This window comes from Hippoglossus stenolepis, chromosome 17 (assembly GCF_022539355.2).
Source record: "Hippoglossus stenolepis isolate QCI-W04-F060 chromosome 17, HSTE1.2, whole genome shotgun sequence".
NCBI classification, from domain to species: domain Eukaryota; kingdom Metazoa; phylum Chordata; class Actinopteri; order Pleuronectiformes; family Pleuronectidae; genus Hippoglossus; species Hippoglossus stenolepis.
Window position 1 is genome coordinate 8,047,498 of NC_061499.1, and position 19,461 is coordinate 8,066,958.

A 19,461-nucleotide genomic window follows, 5' to 3' on the forward strand; every position below is an offset into this window, starting at 1 on the left:
CTGAATTTACTGGAATTAGGTTGTGTGCAGTACTGGTTCTTTTTCAGCCATGGATCCTGTACAAGATATAAATTATTCCCCCTTTTGTGAAAGAGCAACACAAGAGAAATGTCTTAGAATGATATAAGACTTGTATTAAATGTATCAATACAGAATATCCATATATCATGATAACTTTTATGGATTCATCTGGAAACTTTTCATGTCGTCCCTGAAAATGTGCCATAGAACCCTGAGGGTCCGCGAACCCCCATTTGGGAACCACTACCTTAGTAGATGCCAGTTATCCGACTGACCATCATTGGGATTTATGACTCGTAGTAAAAATAAAGGAAAAGAATAATAATTGAGGCTTTCACTAATGGGTATGTTTCAGAAACTAAACCAGAAGTGCCACAGTGCAACCGAGGCTCACGCTGTCTGATGTGTATTATCACTCGATTCTGCAGTAAAAGCAAAAAACAACTTGGTGACGACCAAAAGTCCAAATTGCTTCCAGGCACTACTGGTACAAATCACAGCTGGAAAGGAAACAGACACGTAACACACACACACAAACACACACACCCACCCACCCACACACACACACACACACACGCAGACCGACAGTTCTTCAGCCATAAACACACTAGTGGATTTCACCAAAATTAAAAAAACATACTGTGTAAGTGCTGTGACTACTGAGTGGTCAGCCTGTGAGGTGATAGCCACTTGATGCACTTCCTCTCAGGAAGGGTGGACACTTGGGACTGACAATATTTGTGTGTGTGTGTGTGTGTGTGTGTGTGTGTGTGTGTGTGTGTGTGTGTGTGTGTGTGTGTGTGTGTGTGTGTGTGTGTGTGTGTGTGTGTGTGTGTGTGTGTGTGTGTGTGTGTGTGTGTGGAATTCTAGGAATTAAAACCGTGATCCTATCAAGAGCACGAGCTCTGTTATCATGTGTATTATGAAATGTGTTGAGATGGCACACAGACCTGAACACACAGGGACATTGCTGTGTGTGTATTGTGTTAAGTTTTTAGAGCCTTCTGGCTTAGTAAGTCGACAGCTGATAATGTAATTCTGAAATAAAGTATAGATATTAAGGCTTTCACTGTATTTACAAATTAAAAAAAGCTATATAAATACATAGTGGCTGAAAACAATAGATATTAGAAAAGAAAATGAGACTTTGCCATTATTATAGGATTGATTCAGCCTCCAAAAATACACACATTGTTACATAGATTGAACATTCTGTGATAATATGATTTTAAGCCTCATTAGACTCACACCAAATCAACCAATTGACTTTTTGCTACACATTTTTTGTCAATAATTCAATACAACTGGTAAATTCTTTGTAATAATCTTAGCTTTGAAAGTGCTGATTTATTTTGTGCTGAATGACCTTAATTTGATGCCCCAGTCTACTGTAAATCTGCACGTTTTTTTAAGCCTGGTCTGTACTGCACTAAATCCCCTCTAATCCTTATCTTAATCTATATATGGAGAGTTATTTATAGATTTGCTTCGTCCGTACAGCCTGTGCGCTTGTGTGAATGTGTCTTCTCACTTTACAGCTGTTTTCAAACATGAACAAAATTGAGAAATTGGGAAAATTGGGACCAGACATTTTCCTAACTTTGCCTTTTGCATATGCCTTCACAACGAGAGGAAGATGTCCAGAACATTCAGAGAGGTACAGGAGACAGGACAAGACGTATAAAGTCCGCTGCAGAAGTCACGTGCTTTTGTTGACAGCACATCAATCATGTTAGAAACGTCATCAACTCGCCCGTTCGCTTCCTTTTTTTCCCGTACATTTTCCTGCTGTTTTCTCACATGGGCTCACTCGGACATTTTCCAGACATTTTACCAAGGAGCTCGCAGGAAAGGTTCTGGAAATGTTTCCATATTTTAGTTCCTGCGCAAAGCCCCTCCATAAAAATGTCCGAAGTTCAGTTCATGTCCGAAAGCAGCTTATGTATTGAGTGTGAATGTGGGTTTTGGATCATTCGTCACCTATAAACTTTTTAACGTGCATTGGTCAGGGAATCTGTACGTAGATTTATGTGAAGGGCTGAGATGAGAAGTGGAAAGGGTCAAAAAGGTCTTTAGTAAATCCACATATAAGCAATGGCGCTCTAGACATACATCGGATATTGTGTGTGTGTGTGTGTGTGTGTGTGTGAACTGTATCTTTATGTCTGAAGTGGTGAAGTGTAGAGGTGTGTAAATGGCGGTTTAATGTTCCTAGAGTGATTTGTATTTCCCATCTGTCTCCTCTGTAGTGACATAACCTGAATAAATCAGCTGTGAGCGTGTGACTGTACCTGTCACTCTGTGTTAGAGAGCACTTTGTGAGTTGCATAGCGAGCTCTACGTTACTATAGAAATAAACAGACGGACTCTGTTAAATTGAGTGGTAACTAACGGCACCAATGTGTCTCTGTGAAGGTATTGATCTGAACTGTGAGTGCCCCTCCACTGAAGTGCTGAGGTCACTTTGATCGGCAGCATAGTGGCCTAATAGTCAATCAATGCCTTCCTCTCCTAGAGCCACTGTCACTCCACCCACACAGAAAAACACCCACAAATGTCATGAACTTTCCTCTCCCAGTTGAAACGTTGGCTACGATGACTGTTTGACCTTAATTTCATTCATCTCCTCTGTGTCTCCTCAGGCTAAAACTCTGCGTAAGTTGATCCAGCAGACCTTCAAGCAGGTGGCCAATCTCAACGACGAACAGTGCATCCTCAAGTTTTTGGAGATTCTTGCGCCGGTCTACCGCTACGACAAAGAGTGCTTCAAATGTGCCCTTGGTGTAGGTTTCTCCCATTCTTGCCTTCACTCTACTGTGTCCTCGTGTAGTGTGACAGCTCGGGTTAGTTGTGCAAGGTTGACCCCTGTTGGTAGCATTGGGTGTTGCATGTATGACAGATGTGAGAGGCGTGTCTTATAAGCTATGAGTGAGTAAACAAATGAGATTTTCTTATGTATTTCCATGTCTTCTCCCCTCCTTATTCTTTCTTTTCAACTCTTTTTCACTCTTAACAGTCGAGCTGGGTGATTCAGGTGGAGTTAGCCATCGGGCCAGAGGAAGGGATCAGCTACCTCACAGACAAGGGATCCACGGTGAGTTTCTTCTGGGATCACGACTGATAAAGTTCTGTATCCAAATATTATTTAAGCAAAGTAACATAAAGGGAAAGTTCAGGCTTTACTCCCGAGATTAAAACAGCCATTTATAGATTATGAATTAACAGGATTACCTTTCGACATTAACTTTTATTTAATTTATTCTCTGACTGTGTTTCTCTTTTTGTCCCCAGCCCACCCATCTAGCAAACTTTAACCAGGTCCAGTCCATCCAGTACTCGTCTATGGAGGAGAAGGACAGGAAAGGCATGTTACAGCTGAATGTAGCTGGAGCGGCTGAGGTACGGCCAGTCTCTCTGTTTGCTCGCTGTCAGTTTCTCATGTCATTTATTCAATAAAGTCAGAAACCTGAGGAAGAGTTTCTTAACACCCACAGCTGTAGGAATATAAGAATTCAGTTTCACTTACATTTTTAAGTATTGGATTTATTTACACACCCACTGAGAGAGAGAGAGAAATTTTCCTCTGAAACGAGGAGCAGCTGGAAACCCCCAGTGTGCTCTGACATGGAAGAGTATGTGTGTGTCCTCTGAGATAATGGCTCTTTGTAACAGGCCACATCTGTGTGTGTGTGTGTGTGTGTGTGTGTGTGTGTGTGTGCATTGCATTCAGCCTCTCACAGTTACAACAGCATCACTCACCATGGCAGAGAACTTGGCTGACTTGATTGATGGCTACTGTCGACTCGTCTCCATGGACACTCATTCCTTCATTGTCCGTTATCAGAAAGGTACGAAACGATATTTTCCTCTTTTTTTCTAGCTCCTCTGTTCCTCAGTATCAAATATTACTCACGGACATTGTGCACTAGATACAATATTTTTTTAGACGAAATTAAACTATGAGCTCTGCCATTATCCTCAACACTAAGAATATTTCTCATTTATAACATTTGTCTTTAAAATAATCATATATTTGTTGTTATTTGGTTTTAAAGTGCTTCTATTCAATAAAGGCTACAAGATCCACTGAACTACAGCACAAGTCCCCGGCTATGGGCATATTTACATCCAGTTCTGATGCTGTATAATGAATGTATTTTATACGCAGAAGAAACTGTGGTTATAGCCTGTGTACTGTGAGTAAGGTCCTGTCTGAGTCATGACACATTATAATGTGTGTTTTCATCCTCTAGAGGGAGAGAGAGCGCTGCCTTCCATCCCAAAGTAAGTCCAACTATTCTTAGTACTGTTACAGTAAAAATAACAACTGTTCTACATGAACATTGTGTGTTGACTGTGTGAGAATATTTTCTTTTTAAGTTTTGCAGACCTGAAACATAATTCTTCTAAAATTTTAAGACAAACAGAATCAATCAATTAAATGTATTTGTATAACCCATATATAGCATCAGAAAATCTGAACAGTGACAACCTTGTATTTAATGTTTTTCCTCCAAAATGATCCTTATTTAGGATTTCTGGCTCCGTGTCATTAGGCTTTAAAAAGATTTACAGAGAAACCACTGTGACCTCAGCGCGGAGCTCGTTGTGTTTGTTTATCTGCGAGTCCGTCTGGACGTAGCCAATCAGACGTACAGATTCAACAACTTTTCACTTACTTTAGGTCATTTAAACTCAAATCCCTCTCTCTCTCTCTTTCTCTTTTCTTTCTTCCTCTCTCTTTCCGTCTCTGGTCAAATAAGGAGATAAAGTTTAGGAGCCAAATATTTTCCACTTAGGGTTTTTTGAGACACTCTGGAAATCTCCTCCTCCTCCTTCTGTCCGTCGCACACTCACTCTCTCTCTCCGCCCGTTGTAGTCTGTGATGTAAAGATAGCGGAGCTCAGATGACAGAGGGACCACGGCAAAGACAGGGAGATAATTGCAGCAGTGCGGGCTCGTTTATAGATAGCGATTGCAGCGTTTGCTTCTTGTATCCTACTCTTAATGTGAAGAACAGTTTCCATGGTTTATCCTTTATTGGAACTCTGATGCTGGAAATCGCTGATATGTTTTGAATCGGCGTCGGTATGTTTATGTTGTGTCAACTGAGTGTTTACCTCTGTTGCTGATGTGTAATCCTCGTCTAATTTACCGTATTATCTTTTTCTCCAGAGTGTCAAACAATGAGAAGAAGTCGGAAGCGGTGAGGAGTGGAGTCAGAGCGATCTCCGTCTCAGGTAAGATAATAAAAACAAAAACATATGTAGAGGTGAGATGAACTCCGTCAGTTCGCTCCTTTCTTTCTCTTCCTGTCCTCCCAACATCTGTTTCTTTTTTTCTTCTCATCTCTCATTGTTTTCTCCTCTGTGGGGACTTCCTCTCCCTCTCTCATCCCATCCTCTCTGTTCCTACGTTCTTTTTTGTTTACTTCCTCCTCTCCCCCTTCGGTCTTTCACACATCCCTCCCCTCATCCATTCACTCTGTCTGTGTTTTTTTTTCCTCTGTCCTCTCTCCCCCTCACTTCCTCATTGGCTGAAGACCTAGTGACATCGACGCCTCCTAAGCCAACCAAGGCGCGGCGTTTCCTCCTCCCCTTTGTCTTCTGTTCAGATTCGCCGCCCAACGGTATCCTCGGCCCTGATTGGAAAGTTCGTAGAGGAGTGTATCCACAAAATTGTAATGTGGGGAGAATAAAAATGCCTGATTTAATCGTCGTGGTTATTGGGTAACTCGCATCATGTCCGAAAAAACATCTATGGAAGCGACTTAAAAGGTTTACTCTGGCTTCCTTGATTGGTTTATGAACTAATTTGGTTCATATGGACTCTAAAAATAATGGCCATTAAATTATTGTCAGAGATTTGGCAACTTTTTTACATTTTTAAAGTGAACTGTCAATTGTTTTGGGGATTAAAACAGTTTCAGGATGCTCTCCTCTACTCAACCCTCTTTGTCCTCGCTGCGTGGTTGCTTGAACTAATTAAATCCTTCACAAAAGGACAAACAAAACTAAACCACAATAACTGGTGTCCATGTTGCTGCATATAACCAAGCATTCAAACAACTGGGGCACAAATAAAGACGACTCTGAGAGGTATCTCCTGTAAAACCTGAGGTTTATGTGTTTTACATTTTACCTCTCACATTTTAGATTAAGTATTCAGATTATTCCTGAGCCTGTTGACGAGGGCTGCCAAAGATCGACATTTTCAGTTTTACTCTTTGTGAGATTTAACAGAACGATGTGACTGGATGTACGGAGACGGAGCAAAATGTTTCTCTCAAGTCTCTGTTCAGCCCAGAACTTGCTGCTGAGGTCAGCGTTTGGTTATTTTAAATCTTTATTTTCAATGTTTTATTGCAGTCAATTCAAAGAGGCAGAGCTTTATTTGTGGCCTAGCAGTGACGCATCGCTCTGTTTGAGGTCAACCACTGAGCATCTTCCCCATCAAGCAACTCATCACTATCAGCTCAAGATTGTTACTCTGTGATCAAAGACAAGAACTGTCATAAAAATCTAAATAATGTTCATGATAAACACTTAAAAGTTAATTCTGCAAAAAATCAACTCCTATAGATGAGTTGAATGTTTCCTGCAGTGAGGTTGACATCCTAAGTGGGTCAGAAGATGCCCTCGTGTCTCCATCTGTGGCTTTGGCAGCTGTCGTCAGTAGCTCACAGGACGACTGACAGAAACAAAGTCGTGGATCTGAATGGCAGCTGATTTGTTGTAGAGACGTAGAAACTTCTCCTGCTGCAGAATCTAAGAGTCAGTTGAGCGCAGGCATTAATAGGTTTATTTGTCGTTCATATTTGTTTCTATATTATTTAGGTTCTTCTAGTCCCTCTAAACTCATTCTAAATCAAATGTAACTTAACAGGGGGCATCTGCTTTAAAGGTAGAGACTCAATAACAAACAAACAATTTAATTTTCAGTTTCTCCTTCAGGTTGTGAAGCTTCTTTACAAGCTTTTATTTCTTAATTCAATTATTTCATCATTTCTAATAATTTCTCAAAGAATTTTAAATGATGAAGCCTAAAGATACCTTTGAAAACTGGGCTCCTGATTGGAGATCCTCTGAGTGAATTGCCGGAGTAAACAGGGGCCAATGCCGGGACTAAAGAACAAGTCATATTGCTGCTGTTTTCTTGCACTCATTCATTTCTTTGCCATGTCATCTTCACAACATTAATGGAAGCTGTTAACTCACTGGAGACATTTTGGATCTGTACTAACTGCTCGCTGAGTTTTTGGCTTTTGCAGATCCTGCGACATCTCCCAAGTTGTTTCAAAGCTTTTCATGCTCTAACCTCTCCTCTCTCCTCTTCTCTCTTCTCTCTGCTCTCTGCTCTGCCTCCTGCTCTTCTCTCTTTCTCACTCCTCCTCCTCTGCTGTTCCGTTTCCTGCATGCTCTCCTGGACCCTGCAGAAGATCTTAGTGGGGATGGTAAAGTTATGCTGTTGTTTATCAATCTCTCCGTTGTTCCTTCTTTCTTGTCTTGCAATACACGGCACCCTCCTGCAAAGGATAGCGTGTGTGTATTGGGGTGTGTGTGTGTGTGTGTGTGGGGACTGATGTTTCTGCATGCATTCCTTCTTCTTTAACAATAGCTGTCGTGGTCTATTGGGTAATACAGTGTGTAATATGCAGTGTTGATTAGCATGTTTCAAGAAACATGAATCAATCACCAGTAGCTTTAATGGGTTTGATCTGTTAGAAGCTACAGTGGCTCTCTAGTTTAGTTTTGTGTTTTAAGATGTTTGTGTGTTCGTATCCATGTCTATTGGTGATTATTTTGAAATTGGATCGCCACTAAATTCCCACTAAATTTAAAATATGTCTGCGTATAACCACAAGAAAAAACAGAACTAGTAAATGAAGCAATATTTTCTCTGTAAGGGAACCTCTCCAAACCTTTCTCTCTGCACGCACACACACACACAAGCACAAAACACACACTCATGCACACACCCACACAACACATGCAAAATCATGCACACGTGTACTTGCATTCATTCATACACACATACACACACACACACACACACACACACACACACACACACACACACACACACACACACACACACACACACACACACACACAGTGGAGCAGGAGAGGTTTGCTGGATCTGAGAGCGGGTGCATTCCTGGCTATAATGGGCAAACTAGATCACACACACATGCAAGCGTACACACACACACACACACACACACACACACACACACACACACACACACACACACACACACACACACACGCGCACACATTTCCCTCCACTGGAAGCAGAAAGAGACGGAGTTAGACCAGTCAAACTTAGAAACAGTTTACTCTGTAGAACAAAAACCACATGAGCCTGAATATGCAGCGATACAAACAATGGACCTCACAGCACAAATGGCCACATCAGTGGGAAATTGTTCTCATTATGTGGAAGCAGAGCTGCAGATTTAAAAGTAACAAAAAGTCAGAGAATAGTTTGAAATCAGAAGTTAAGCATTTTATTGCCACTGATGAAACTGACTGAGAAAAACCATCTGTATGTAAGATGAGAATTTTAGTATATATCAGTAACATTTGCTAAAGTTGTTGTGATTGGCCTGATCAGTTTCAGGACAGATGGAAATCGGTCTTGGCGAGAGCAGAGTCGGACTCCTCTGCGAGAGCCAATAAACGAGCTCACTGATTGGTCTGATTTCCAGGCGAACCCTCAGCAAGTTAGTGTAAAAAGCATTAATGTCAAAAGTACTTTATTTCTTCAATAATCAGCACTTTTCAGTTTTATTTGCATTGGCAAAGATTCACCGTTTTTATTTAGCCTCCTTTACATCAACATCTAATCCATCTTATTCTAAACGGTGGGTTGTTGGGAAATATCTTGAGATAATCAGCCACAGGCTTTAGAGAAGGATTTCTGATCAATTTGGGGACGCGTTCCCACAGAGCCTGATGAATCCCCAACCATAGCAGTGAGCAGAGAGAGAGAGAGAGAGCGAGAGCGGGGGTGTTCAGGACAGCAGCAGATGTTTGACTCTCGTTTCCAACAGCTGAGTCTGCACACTGATTTTATTTTAAACACCACCATCTGGTTGGGACTGACTCAGTCCATCTCTCCCTGTCTTTTTCCTGCTGCGTCTCTTTCTCTGCCTATCGCTCTGATTCTGACACAGATCTGATCCTAAACGCTACCATCTGCTTACATGACAGCCACACACACCATTTCTCCTCTTCTACCGTGTGTGTGTGTGAGTCTCCCTCTTCCTCTTATATCCCAGTCTCTCTCTTTCTTGTTCCGTCTCTCCACCCGTCTCCTTCGCACTCTCTCCTTTCTGTCTTTGCTTTTCCATCCCGGGCCGGCTACTCCCTGCACCCCAGCTGCTCTCACACAGACAGATATGCACAACACATGCTCAGCTGACCTTCTCCGCCAAGTGTGTGTGTGTGTGTGTGTAACAGAGAGAGGGAGAGAGAGGGAAAGAGAGAAGCTACGTGGGTGTTGCTTCTCTCTTGAGTTGTCGAAACTGAGTTTGTTTTAAGAGTTCGCTGCTTTACGTTTAAGTGTTTTTGTGGAGTTTTATTCTTTTGCTGCACACGTTTGACCGTAGTGGACGGATGGTAAATAGAGCAACATGTGCACAACTGTCTTGTGTGTGTGTTTGTGTGTGACGTATATACATGTATGTGTGTGTGTGTTTTCTTTATTGTTTTCATGTACCTTCAGTTAATTTTACACCATTTCATGTTGCAGAGACCGATGACTATGCAGAGATAGTGGATGAAGAGGACACGTACACCATGCCCTCCAGTAAGTAACTTCTCCCGTCTCCACTAAAGAAACCTGTTGTTCTTCAGTCAAATGTTTTATGCTCTCAAACAAACATTAATTTGTTCTACTATCTCTTAAAAAAGAGCGTGGTGTGAATCTCCAACTCACACAAGGAGTTAGACATTCGGTTTGGTAGCGACTGATCAGATTCAGGCCAGTTCTGCCGTCTTATGTAAACAGTGGAGACTCAGGCTGCAGGTCACGGAGGCTACAACTCAAACATGTGGTTCATGGAGACACGTTACATCTGTCGGATACATTCATGTGCTGGTGCGTTTGGCTTTAGCCTCTCTGCAAATACTTTTAAAGTTGATTTACGTATTTGATTGTTGGGACAGAGAACAGTGGATTGTTCTTCTTTCCTCACACAGTCTTTTTTTCCTATCGTTCTCCGTGTTGCTTTATTTGTGCAGCTTTATATCTTTTCTTTTTTTGGTTCTCTCGGCAGACTTCCCCTAAACACACTTCTGACATATTTTCCTGCTCTGTCAATGAGTTTGCACCATCTGCTCCAAGTATAAAATAAACTGTATAACATTCGTTCCTTTTAAACCTACTTTTTAACCTTTCTGTGGCAGCATCAGCTCAGTTTTTCATCCACTTATTTATGCACTAAACATTTAATATAGAATAAAATTGGTGGATTGTCTTTCACTATAAATGTGTGTGTGTGTTTTCTGAGCTATTTTCAATCTTAAAGCAGCTGTCTGCCTCTCCCCTCTCTTCATCTCTCTTCATCTCTCTTTCTTCCTCTTTCTCCCATCGCCAACACAGTGAGCTATGGAGTAGTCGAAGGTAAAAACTGTCCGTCTCTGTCGCAGTCTGTCTTACTGAAAACTCTTGATGTTTTGAAATGTTTTTCTCTGCTGGGCACTAGTCTAAACTATAGGGACAAATTTGCCTCAAGTCATTTTCTTAATTTAAACCTGAGTAACTGTATCAGTGATATAAAGAGTCAGTGTAGGATGGTTTACTTTTTTTCACAACTAGTACCCAACAAAGAAAAATGCAAAGATTTAAGGGGATAGAGGTTGGTCGTTGACTTGTGATTGTTTTTGTAGATTGAGTTCATTCAGGTCTGGTGTTGGAAATGAAAGAGAGAGAGCTAATCCATAAACAATTCAAAATGTTAAACGAGCTAAACTACCTCACAGTTATTTGCATCGTGTATCGGCTTGGTCCATCATGTTGGTTGTGACCATTGACTGTTCATAAAGATGGATGGCATGACAGCCCCCCCCCAAAAGTGAAGCCAAAACATCTCATTCACCACCTGGTGGTTGGCTGCTGTGTAGGTCCTAACTCCATGTTGGTAGATGGGACATGGATCAAACTAAACAGTAAAAGTACATCTCAAGATGGTTTCTGTCATTTTAGGTACTTCTTATCACACTGATGTTGTTTTTCCCGGTAAGGTTGATTTTAATTCGTATTTTGATGATATAAAAATGGACTGAAACACCCTGATGAACAGCTGAGACTGACAAGTGATTGGTTGAGTGCTTGTATCAGTGGGAATTTGCTGCCACAGCTCCGTTCCCTGATCGCCACAGTGCAGACTCTGGCTCCAAATGCTCCGAAGAAGGCTTTTTGTTCGTATTTGGGATATTTTAGCTTCATTTCTGGATAGTGGGAGGGAGTGGCGGGGGATCGTCCATTTTTATATACAGTCTATGGTTGTGACATTTTTATTTCTTTATTTTGTTTTGGAATGATGATTATAGTTTGTTTTGTTTTCCTTTAAGTTCTCTGTGGGTTTTGTCTTTTCATTTGAAGTGGTATTTAATTTCCTGTGAGGGAATTTGCCCTACGGAATAATTGCATTAAATCTCCTTGTAAAGGAATGCAATTGTGCAATGCTGCATTTGTGATTCTAGTGCATGAATCCGTTGGTTTGCTTGATTTTATTTAGCCCAACACACTTTGACAGTGTAAGTTCATGATTGCCATGCGTAAACCTCTTGAACTTACTATTAAGTCAGTTTTAAAGATGTTTGATTCGCAGCTGACGTTAATAGTCCTCTGTATATTCACATAAATTATTTTGGACATACTCGCACTGGATCTGAAGTATGTTCAGCTCTGTCTGGGCTTGGCTGTACAATTTGTATACACAGCAACTGTTTATATATAGTGGGGAACAAAAATCTGAGACCACTTTGAAACATTTCGACATTGAACACTTTTCTAAAAAACGATGCAGACCCAGGCTCCTTCTGTGTTTTATAAACGGACTCTTGATGTTTAAATGAACAGAGGCCTCAAGGTTATTACCTCAAATTAATGATCTCATTCATAAGTAATTGTTTGTGTTCTCTTGCAGCTAATGTCGATACAGGAATCAGACTTTTGCTGTGCATGTGAACACAGTTTATGAATCATACATTTGTCTGTAAAATGGGTTAATGTTATGTTATGAATGTTGGTGTGTTTGCAATTTTGTGTTACAGTGCGCATGACAAGACAAACTTTGTGTATTTAGATAATTTTGTGGATGGGAATTTACTGTGGATTTACAACCCTGGGTCAATATGTATTTATACATATCATAAATGGTTTATTTAAAAATAACCCAATTGCCTGTGGATGGGGCTTACCACAATAAAATTTGAAATAATATCTAAGTATTTTTAAGTATCTTCATGCTTTTACTCAAAGAACCTGGTACCTGATACCATCCACTTTGTCTCGTCCTGGTAAGCTCCATCCATGTGGTCTAATAGAGAAGCATGTCAGATGTGAAGGGTCTTTCCCGTGCATGAATAACAGCAGGTAAATTTATCTCTGTTCCTTTCTCCCTCCTCTCTCTGCTCCTCCTCTCTCAGCGCGGGACTATGAGATCCAGAGGGACAGGATCGAGTTGGGTCGCTGTATCGGAGAGGGTCAGTTTGGAGATGTGCACCAAGGAGTCTATAACAGCTCGGTACGTACAAATCAAAACACTCTTCTTTTCTAAATGTGCACCAATAATTAAATAGACTACCTTCTTTTCTTAAAGAACTTTATTATCAAGCTAAAACAAACCATTGAAGTTAAAAATTCCTCATATTCTCAAGTGTTCATCTTAATAACAAGTACAAATGATGGATTACCTACTGATTATGATGATCCTGTACATACACCTGCTACAATAGGTCTGTGAAATTCAATATTATTGTTTATTCACTCACTGAAATTATATTGAGTTGATATGAACATACTGCAAATCCATCCAGGCAAATTGTAATCAAAAATAAACTATAATACAATTGCTTGTTTTACATGTGTGACAATTTGTCAGTTTATTCCATAAAACATGAATTTGCTGAAAATATTGTATTTTTATTTAGTAATGTCAGAAGTTTGTTGTTGGATATGCTTCACTGCTAATCTGCTGACTTGTGTTGTGTGTGTCGCGCAGGACAACCCCGCTCTACCTGTCGCCATTAAGACCTGTAAGAACTGTACCTCAGACAGCGTCAGAGAAAAGTTCCTACAAGAAGCATGTAAGACCAGAGTGTGTTCTCTGCGTGTGACTCATTTCAAACTGTGACTCATTTCACGCACACTGGGTTTTGAATGCGTCTCCTGTTCCCCCTGCAGTGACAATGCGTCAGTTCGACCACCCTCACATTGTCAAGCTAATCGGAGTGATCACAGAGAACCCGGTGTGGATCATCATGGAGCTCTGTACGCTCGGAGAGGTACGCCTCAGGCTCTTTGTTTGGGTTTACAGAAGGAACTGTTTGACATAGTATCTGTATCCACTCTCCAAACCATCGTTCTCTTAATACTACATCCCCGTGTTTCTGTCCCTCTCTCTCCACAGTTGCGTTCGTTCCTTCAGGTGAGGAAGTACAGTCTGGACCTGGCCTCTCTCATTCTGTTTGCCTACCAGCTCAGCACGGCGCTGGCCTATCTGGAGAGCAAACGCTTCGTACACAGGTAAACAGCATACAAAGCCCTGGTGATTAACTGTGTTCACCTCTCCTGTTCTTTGATGGAGATTTAGCATCAAACAAATGATAAATAACGTCAATTTTCTTTTGTGCCTCACAGGGACATTGCAGCTCGTAATGTTTTGGTCTCATCAGTTGACTGTGTGATGCTCGGGGACTTTGGTCTGTCCCGATACATGGAGGACAGCTCTTACTACAAAGGTAGTGAAACACCATGAGCAGATACAGTACAAGGCTTTTTAATTAACATAGAACAGTGATGCATCAATATTTCAAGACAGTGTTTAACGTCCTGATGTTCCACGCTGTTATATTTAACCACCTCAACTCCACAGTCTTTAGTTTGTTTCATGCTCTTGGTTAATAGAATTAAGCAGCTACCCAGAGACATCAGTCTTTTCCTGTTGCTTGTACTTTACCATCATCTACTGGTGACATCGGGCTACTACAGTTTACTTTTAGGGGAATCACCTATTCTACCTTCTCATTGGTGGATGCAGAATTCCACCATTTAACTAACAGATTTATTGTAGCTATAAAAAACCTGCTCTGTTCTTTATAGGTGATCTTGAATCTGCCGGTAGTTTGTCATCATCTGTGTCGCTCTTTGTTTCAGCTTCTAAAGGTAAACTTCCGATAAAGTGGATGGCCCCTGAATCCATCAACTTCAGAAGATTCACGTCTGCCAGTGATGTCTGGATGTTTGGTGAGATGTATTTACAGTCTTTAAGAAACAGTGTTCATCAACAATCAGGTCCATCAAGTGTGTCTTTGTAAATCACTTCCTGTCTTAAATAACCCTGCCTGTTATTTCCCGTGTCTGTGCAGGCGTGTGCATGTGGGAGATCCTGATGTACGGCATCAAGCCCTTCCAGGGGGTGAAGAACAACGACGTGATCGGCAGGATAGAGAACGGGGAGCGGCTGGCGATGCCTCCTCAGTGCCCCCCCACCCTCTACAGTTTGATGACCAAGTGTTGGTCGTACGACCCGAGCAAGAGGCCGCGGTTCACAGAACTCAAAACACAGCTCAAGTAAATAACATGAATTCTCTCACTGGTCATTGTGTTTTACAGAATTACAATTCTCTTGTTTAAACACATATAATGTGTAAATGTCGTATCAATTTATCATAGAATAATGAATAAGGGGATCTGTAATGTTTGTAGAAACATGTAAGGAAAAAGTATTTGGAAAGAACCTAATTCAACATTTAACTTTGCATATGGTATATACATTATATATATACTTACTTCTGATTTATGTCAGCATCTAATAAAAAAATAAAATAATAAAAAACATTAAAATATATCTATGTATGTATAAATGTATATATCTGACTGCTAGTGTTGTGTATAATTGTGTAGCACCATACTGGAGGAAGAGAAGCTTCAACAAGAGGAGAGACTTCGAATGGAGATGAGGAGACAAGTCACCGTGTCCTGGGACTCGGGAGGGTCTGATGAAGCTCCACCTAAAGTAAGACTCACTGACCAAAATGTTTCATCCACGACCGTTTCCTCATTCTCATTATTTTGTGTGTGCGTGTGCGTGTGGCTGGGTGGGTGTGTTGGTTTCTGTGTGTGTTTTGAATATGTAGTAAACAGTACAAACTTATCTTTGTGTTTGCAGCCCAGTCGACCAGGTTACCCCAGTCCTCGCTCCAGTGAAGGGTTTTTCTCCAGCCCTCAACACAACCACTTTCCAGTAAGACAAACACACACACGGACACACACGCACATGCACACAGGTGGCAAATTTTCATAATCTGTTCTCTTTTTTATACTTAATGTGATAAATAGACAGTCATCAAACAAAAAATCCCCGACCAAGTTTCTTAAATCCAGTGAAGAAGCATCTGGGAAAAGTGAAGGAAAAGTACTAAATTAAAGTTGAACTATTCACAAATCTTAAAAACAGATTAATACATGTCTAAACTACGTTATCGGAAAAATATCTCGTCTGGTTCTATAAATCAGACTTTCAACTATCGACCTGATCTCAGGTCCCTGACATTTCCAGGTTGAGCATTTCATCATAATAAAGGACAGGATGATAAAGTCAGGACGAGGAGCGTGAGCTGCACGTGTCAAAGTCAAAGAGAGAAATGTGAAGGGAGAGAAAACGACGAGAGGAGACGTTCAGTGCAGTTATTCCTCTCCTCATAAACCGAGCAGACAGCAGGCATTTCCTGTAGTGTTGAAAGATACACACACACAGACGCACACGCACACACACACAAATCAAAGCCGTTCTTTCAGCTTTTATGGCAATAGGCCACTCTGCCTCTTTCTCTCTTGTCCTTATAAGGAGTGATTGTATAATTTGAGCTGCTGTTTAACTCAAACTTGATCATATCACAAGAAGAATAACATCTTTGTATTAATGTATCACACACTAGACTTTTGTTGAAGTACTCACAAGAATAATGGATGTTCCATATCAAATCATTACATGCTTGTTATTGAAGTTATTACAGTTTGCTTCATATAAGTATAATTGATAATATAATATTGTTATTAGTCATATGTAGTAACTACTATCATATACAAACTTGTCCTGTGTGTGTTTGTGTTCTTGAACTTTGGGCTTATCTCTGTTATCTGTATTGAAATCAGTTTTGACTAAACCAGGTCTGATTTGCACAATAGTCATTGAATTTGTGCAATAGGACTTTTTTTATTCACCCAGACTGGAGTGAAGTGAAGGAATGTTGTTGTTCTCAAGGGAAATATCAGATAATTTCCAGACTCATAACATTGATATCAGTAATTTTATTAAATTACTTTATTTTGTCTCATGTGCTGCTGTGTCAGATGTATCCATTAACTCAAAATATCAAAGAAATTTAGAAATATCTTGTAAAGAAGGAATTATAATATATACGAAAACAGTATTTTACATAATTTATTTTTCTATTGCATGAAGTTTTTTCACAATTTTTCTCTAAAAGCCTCCAGCAATGGTTTTGGAAATGAAATTTTTTTAAATTTTTTTACGTGTTCTCTCAAATTGTCTGTCCCTCTCTTTTTCTCCTCCTCCAGCCGTCAGCTCATGGTGGTGTAGGAGGAGTAGGAGGCAGCTTCCCTCCTGCTGATACCTGGAATCAACACAGACCTGAACACACTGCACTGTGGAATCCCGGCATGGAGGTACACACACACACACACACACACACACACACACACACACACACACACACACACACACACACACTTGTACATACATTATATTTTCCCGTTTTAATATTTTAGTGTCTATTATGGAATGACATGTTCTGCAATGGGCTTGAATTTAATGTTGAACTTTTACCTCGAACCCTAAAAGCCCCGTGTTGCATCACTGCCACTTCCAGTCACACAAAGAGGAAACAGTAGATTACAGTAAATGATGAAGCAAAGTTTTAGTCTTCCCCAGATCACTCTTAAATTTCACAAACCAGAATTTCATTTACTTTTCTTCTGAACTAAACATAACAGGTTATTTTATAGCAGTGAAGCTCTGGCACTTCAACCCTATGGTGAAGTTGTTTTTTCAGTGAGACCGCAGAGTTTCTGTGTTTCGGAAAATGGCTACTTGATCCCTGAAATAATTTTTATTAGTCTGAGTTTTTAAGAAACTGGATAAACCTGAACCTGTTTATCCACTTTCTGCTTTTATCGACTAGTTTACCTAATTATGTAGTATGACTATATTTTAAAGAAAGCACATATTAAAGCAGAAATGTTTTCTACAGGAGGGTGGCTGTGTCGGCCAGGTTCTGATGGAGGAGAGGCTGATGATGCAGCAACAACAGATGGAGGATGACCAGCGGTGGCTGGAGCAGGAGGAGAGCTTCATGGTAAAAATCATACACACATATAAATCATAGAAATATTCATTCTTACACAAGCAAGTGGTTTGTTTGTGGACTGCTGCCTTATTATGAGAAAACTGGAGCCTTACAGGGAACTTCTGGGGGTTTTCAAAGTGCGTCTCAGTCATGGGATTGTGACGAGTCTGAGAGATGTTGTGTTTGAGTTCTTGTTTTTAGAGGAGATTCAAGAAATCATGAAAAACTGCAAAAACTAATTATAGATTGATCTTTCATTCAAATGCATTTGTCTGTCAACATTGATCAAGTGTTGAGACATTGGATTAGCGGCAATGAGTAATTTGAGGCTGTCAGATGAAAAAAGTGTGGTTTTCTCTGCAGGGAGTAACTTGGAATTGAATATAATAGTGGGCAAATTGGATCACTTGCTGTTGTGTTATCTTTGAGTTTGCAGAAGTTTAACAGAATAGAGCTGGAACCATGAACAAAGTGGACACAATACTTTATAAAAAGTGAAAGTAAAACATCCTCTGTCATTAAAAGAAAATCACATTTGTTATCTATACAAACCTTTGGATGTTGTAACGTTGTCACAAAATGTTGTTACACAGTCTGGTTAATTAAAAGCATCACTTATTTAAATATAGAAATGACTCATTCCACTCAGTAAAGCAGCTCTGTGTGTCGTAGCTCCCGAATGAACTGAAGAATCTCTTTTTCAGATATTTGAACTGGCTGAGTGGTTGATTTTTCCCATCAGACACTAAAATATCCAGAATACGAAGCCAAATCATTCGTCCTTTGCAAAAACAAGTCTGTTTTTCTTCTCTCTTCACATCAGGTTGTTTTCCCTCTTGCTCTGATGGACTGTTTCTGTTTTGAGCCAGGAGTAGGGAGAGCACAGATAAAGAGGGAAAACACAGATGAGTGTTGTGAAGTTGGTTTGTGTGGGGCCAGTTGGGATGCCACGTTTGAAAGGCACGCTTATTGCTTGAAAAGACCTGACAGACTTAATCACCAAATCTTAATATGTGGTATTTGCTTTTAAGACTATTTATGTCAGTTAGGTGGTGAAATGCGCTGGTGCAATACTATGCTGCTGATCCTATTTCCCAGCTGAACTGGACACATGAGAGGAAACATCCCTCATTGGATTTCATAAAATATCCCATTACTTAGCATGACGTGATCTCTTTCCTCAATAAAATAGCTAATTTTCAACCACATCTAAGAGAGACTAACTTTCTTTCCACTGTCCTGGATGTACCAACCATTTAAAACCACATGTCCCTTCATACAAACAAGAAGGTCAGTGTGGTGAATTCAAAGTCTCTGCTTTAATCTGATAATATCATGGTTGTGGAAGCTGAAAATAGTCGTTTGCTGAAATAAACATCAGAAACAATCAGTTCTGACAATCAGCTGATCAAACCACAAAGACGAATTGTGAGTGGATTATTTTATAAGGCTGTTTTAGAAGTAACTGAGTGAAAAGCTACATGGATGTAGATTATTACCCATTAAATATCTAAATAGGATTTTACCTGGTACTAATACATGTCTCCAGTGTACATGCTAATAGCTCTGTCCAGCTCACATCCTCGTCATGTGGAATGCCTGAAGATGAAAGGCTGAAGATGAAAGCAGTGGAAAAAAACAGACTTGATTATGTCAGAATCCATCCTCAATTTTAAAGGATACTTGTGTTGCTTTTTCAGTTTTTCTTTCCTTGAGTGAATTTTAGAGACTTTTTGTAAAATGTCTGCGAAGTCGAAAAACGTAAAAAGGGATACTTTGACAATTCACTTTGCTTGTTGGAGAATTATGTGGCAGAAGTTATGAAGAAGCGAATACC

The 19,461-nt window shown here is 40.2% G+C and overlaps 1 protein-coding gene across 29 annotated transcripts in view; it reads left to right on the plus strand.

Annotated features, from left to right (window-relative positions):
* Positions 1-19,461, plus strand: part of ptk2aa (protein tyrosine kinase 2aa) — a 58,985-nt gene that overhangs the window by 32,944 nt on the left and 6,580 nt on the right. For 5 of the 29 annotated variants that reach the window (XM_035182075.2, XM_035182060.2, XM_035182071.2 and 2 more), the window contains 22 exons: positions 2,664-2,804; positions 3,038-3,115; positions 3,313-3,420; positions 3,752-3,869; positions 4,275-4,305; positions 5,197-5,261; positions 5,564-5,650; positions 7,457-7,474; positions 9,778-9,834; positions 10,630-10,650; positions 11,233-11,265; positions 12,681-12,778; positions 13,256-13,340; positions 13,438-13,538; positions 13,664-13,779; positions 13,894-13,994; positions 14,410-14,499; positions 14,622-14,826; positions 15,160-15,271; positions 15,425-15,499; positions 16,837-16,944; positions 17,529-17,633. In XM_035182075.2, coding sequence (XP_035037966.2) covers positions 2,664-2,804; positions 3,038-3,115; positions 3,313-3,420; positions 3,752-3,869; positions 4,275-4,305; positions 5,197-5,261; positions 5,564-5,650; positions 7,457-7,474; positions 9,778-9,834; positions 10,630-10,650; positions 11,233-11,265; positions 12,681-12,778; positions 13,256-13,340; positions 13,438-13,538; positions 13,664-13,779; positions 13,894-13,994; positions 14,410-14,499; positions 14,622-14,826; positions 15,160-15,271; positions 15,425-15,499; positions 16,837-16,944; positions 17,529-17,633 — 1,953 coding nt within the window. Of the gene's footprint in view, positions 1-2,663; positions 2,805-3,037; positions 3,116-3,312; positions 3,421-3,751; positions 3,870-4,274; positions 4,306-4,928; positions 5,110-5,196; positions 5,262-5,563; positions 5,651-7,456; positions 7,475-8,130; positions 9,645-9,777; positions 9,835-10,629; positions 10,651-11,232; positions 11,266-12,680; positions 12,779-13,255; positions 13,341-13,437; positions 13,539-13,663; positions 13,780-13,893; positions 13,995-14,409; positions 14,500-14,621; positions 14,827-15,159; positions 15,272-15,424; positions 15,500-16,836; positions 16,945-17,528; positions 17,634-19,461 lie in introns of those variants that run through there. The other 24 variants (XM_035182063.2, XM_035182084.2, XM_047344049.1 and 21 more) reach the window with 16 other exon arrangements.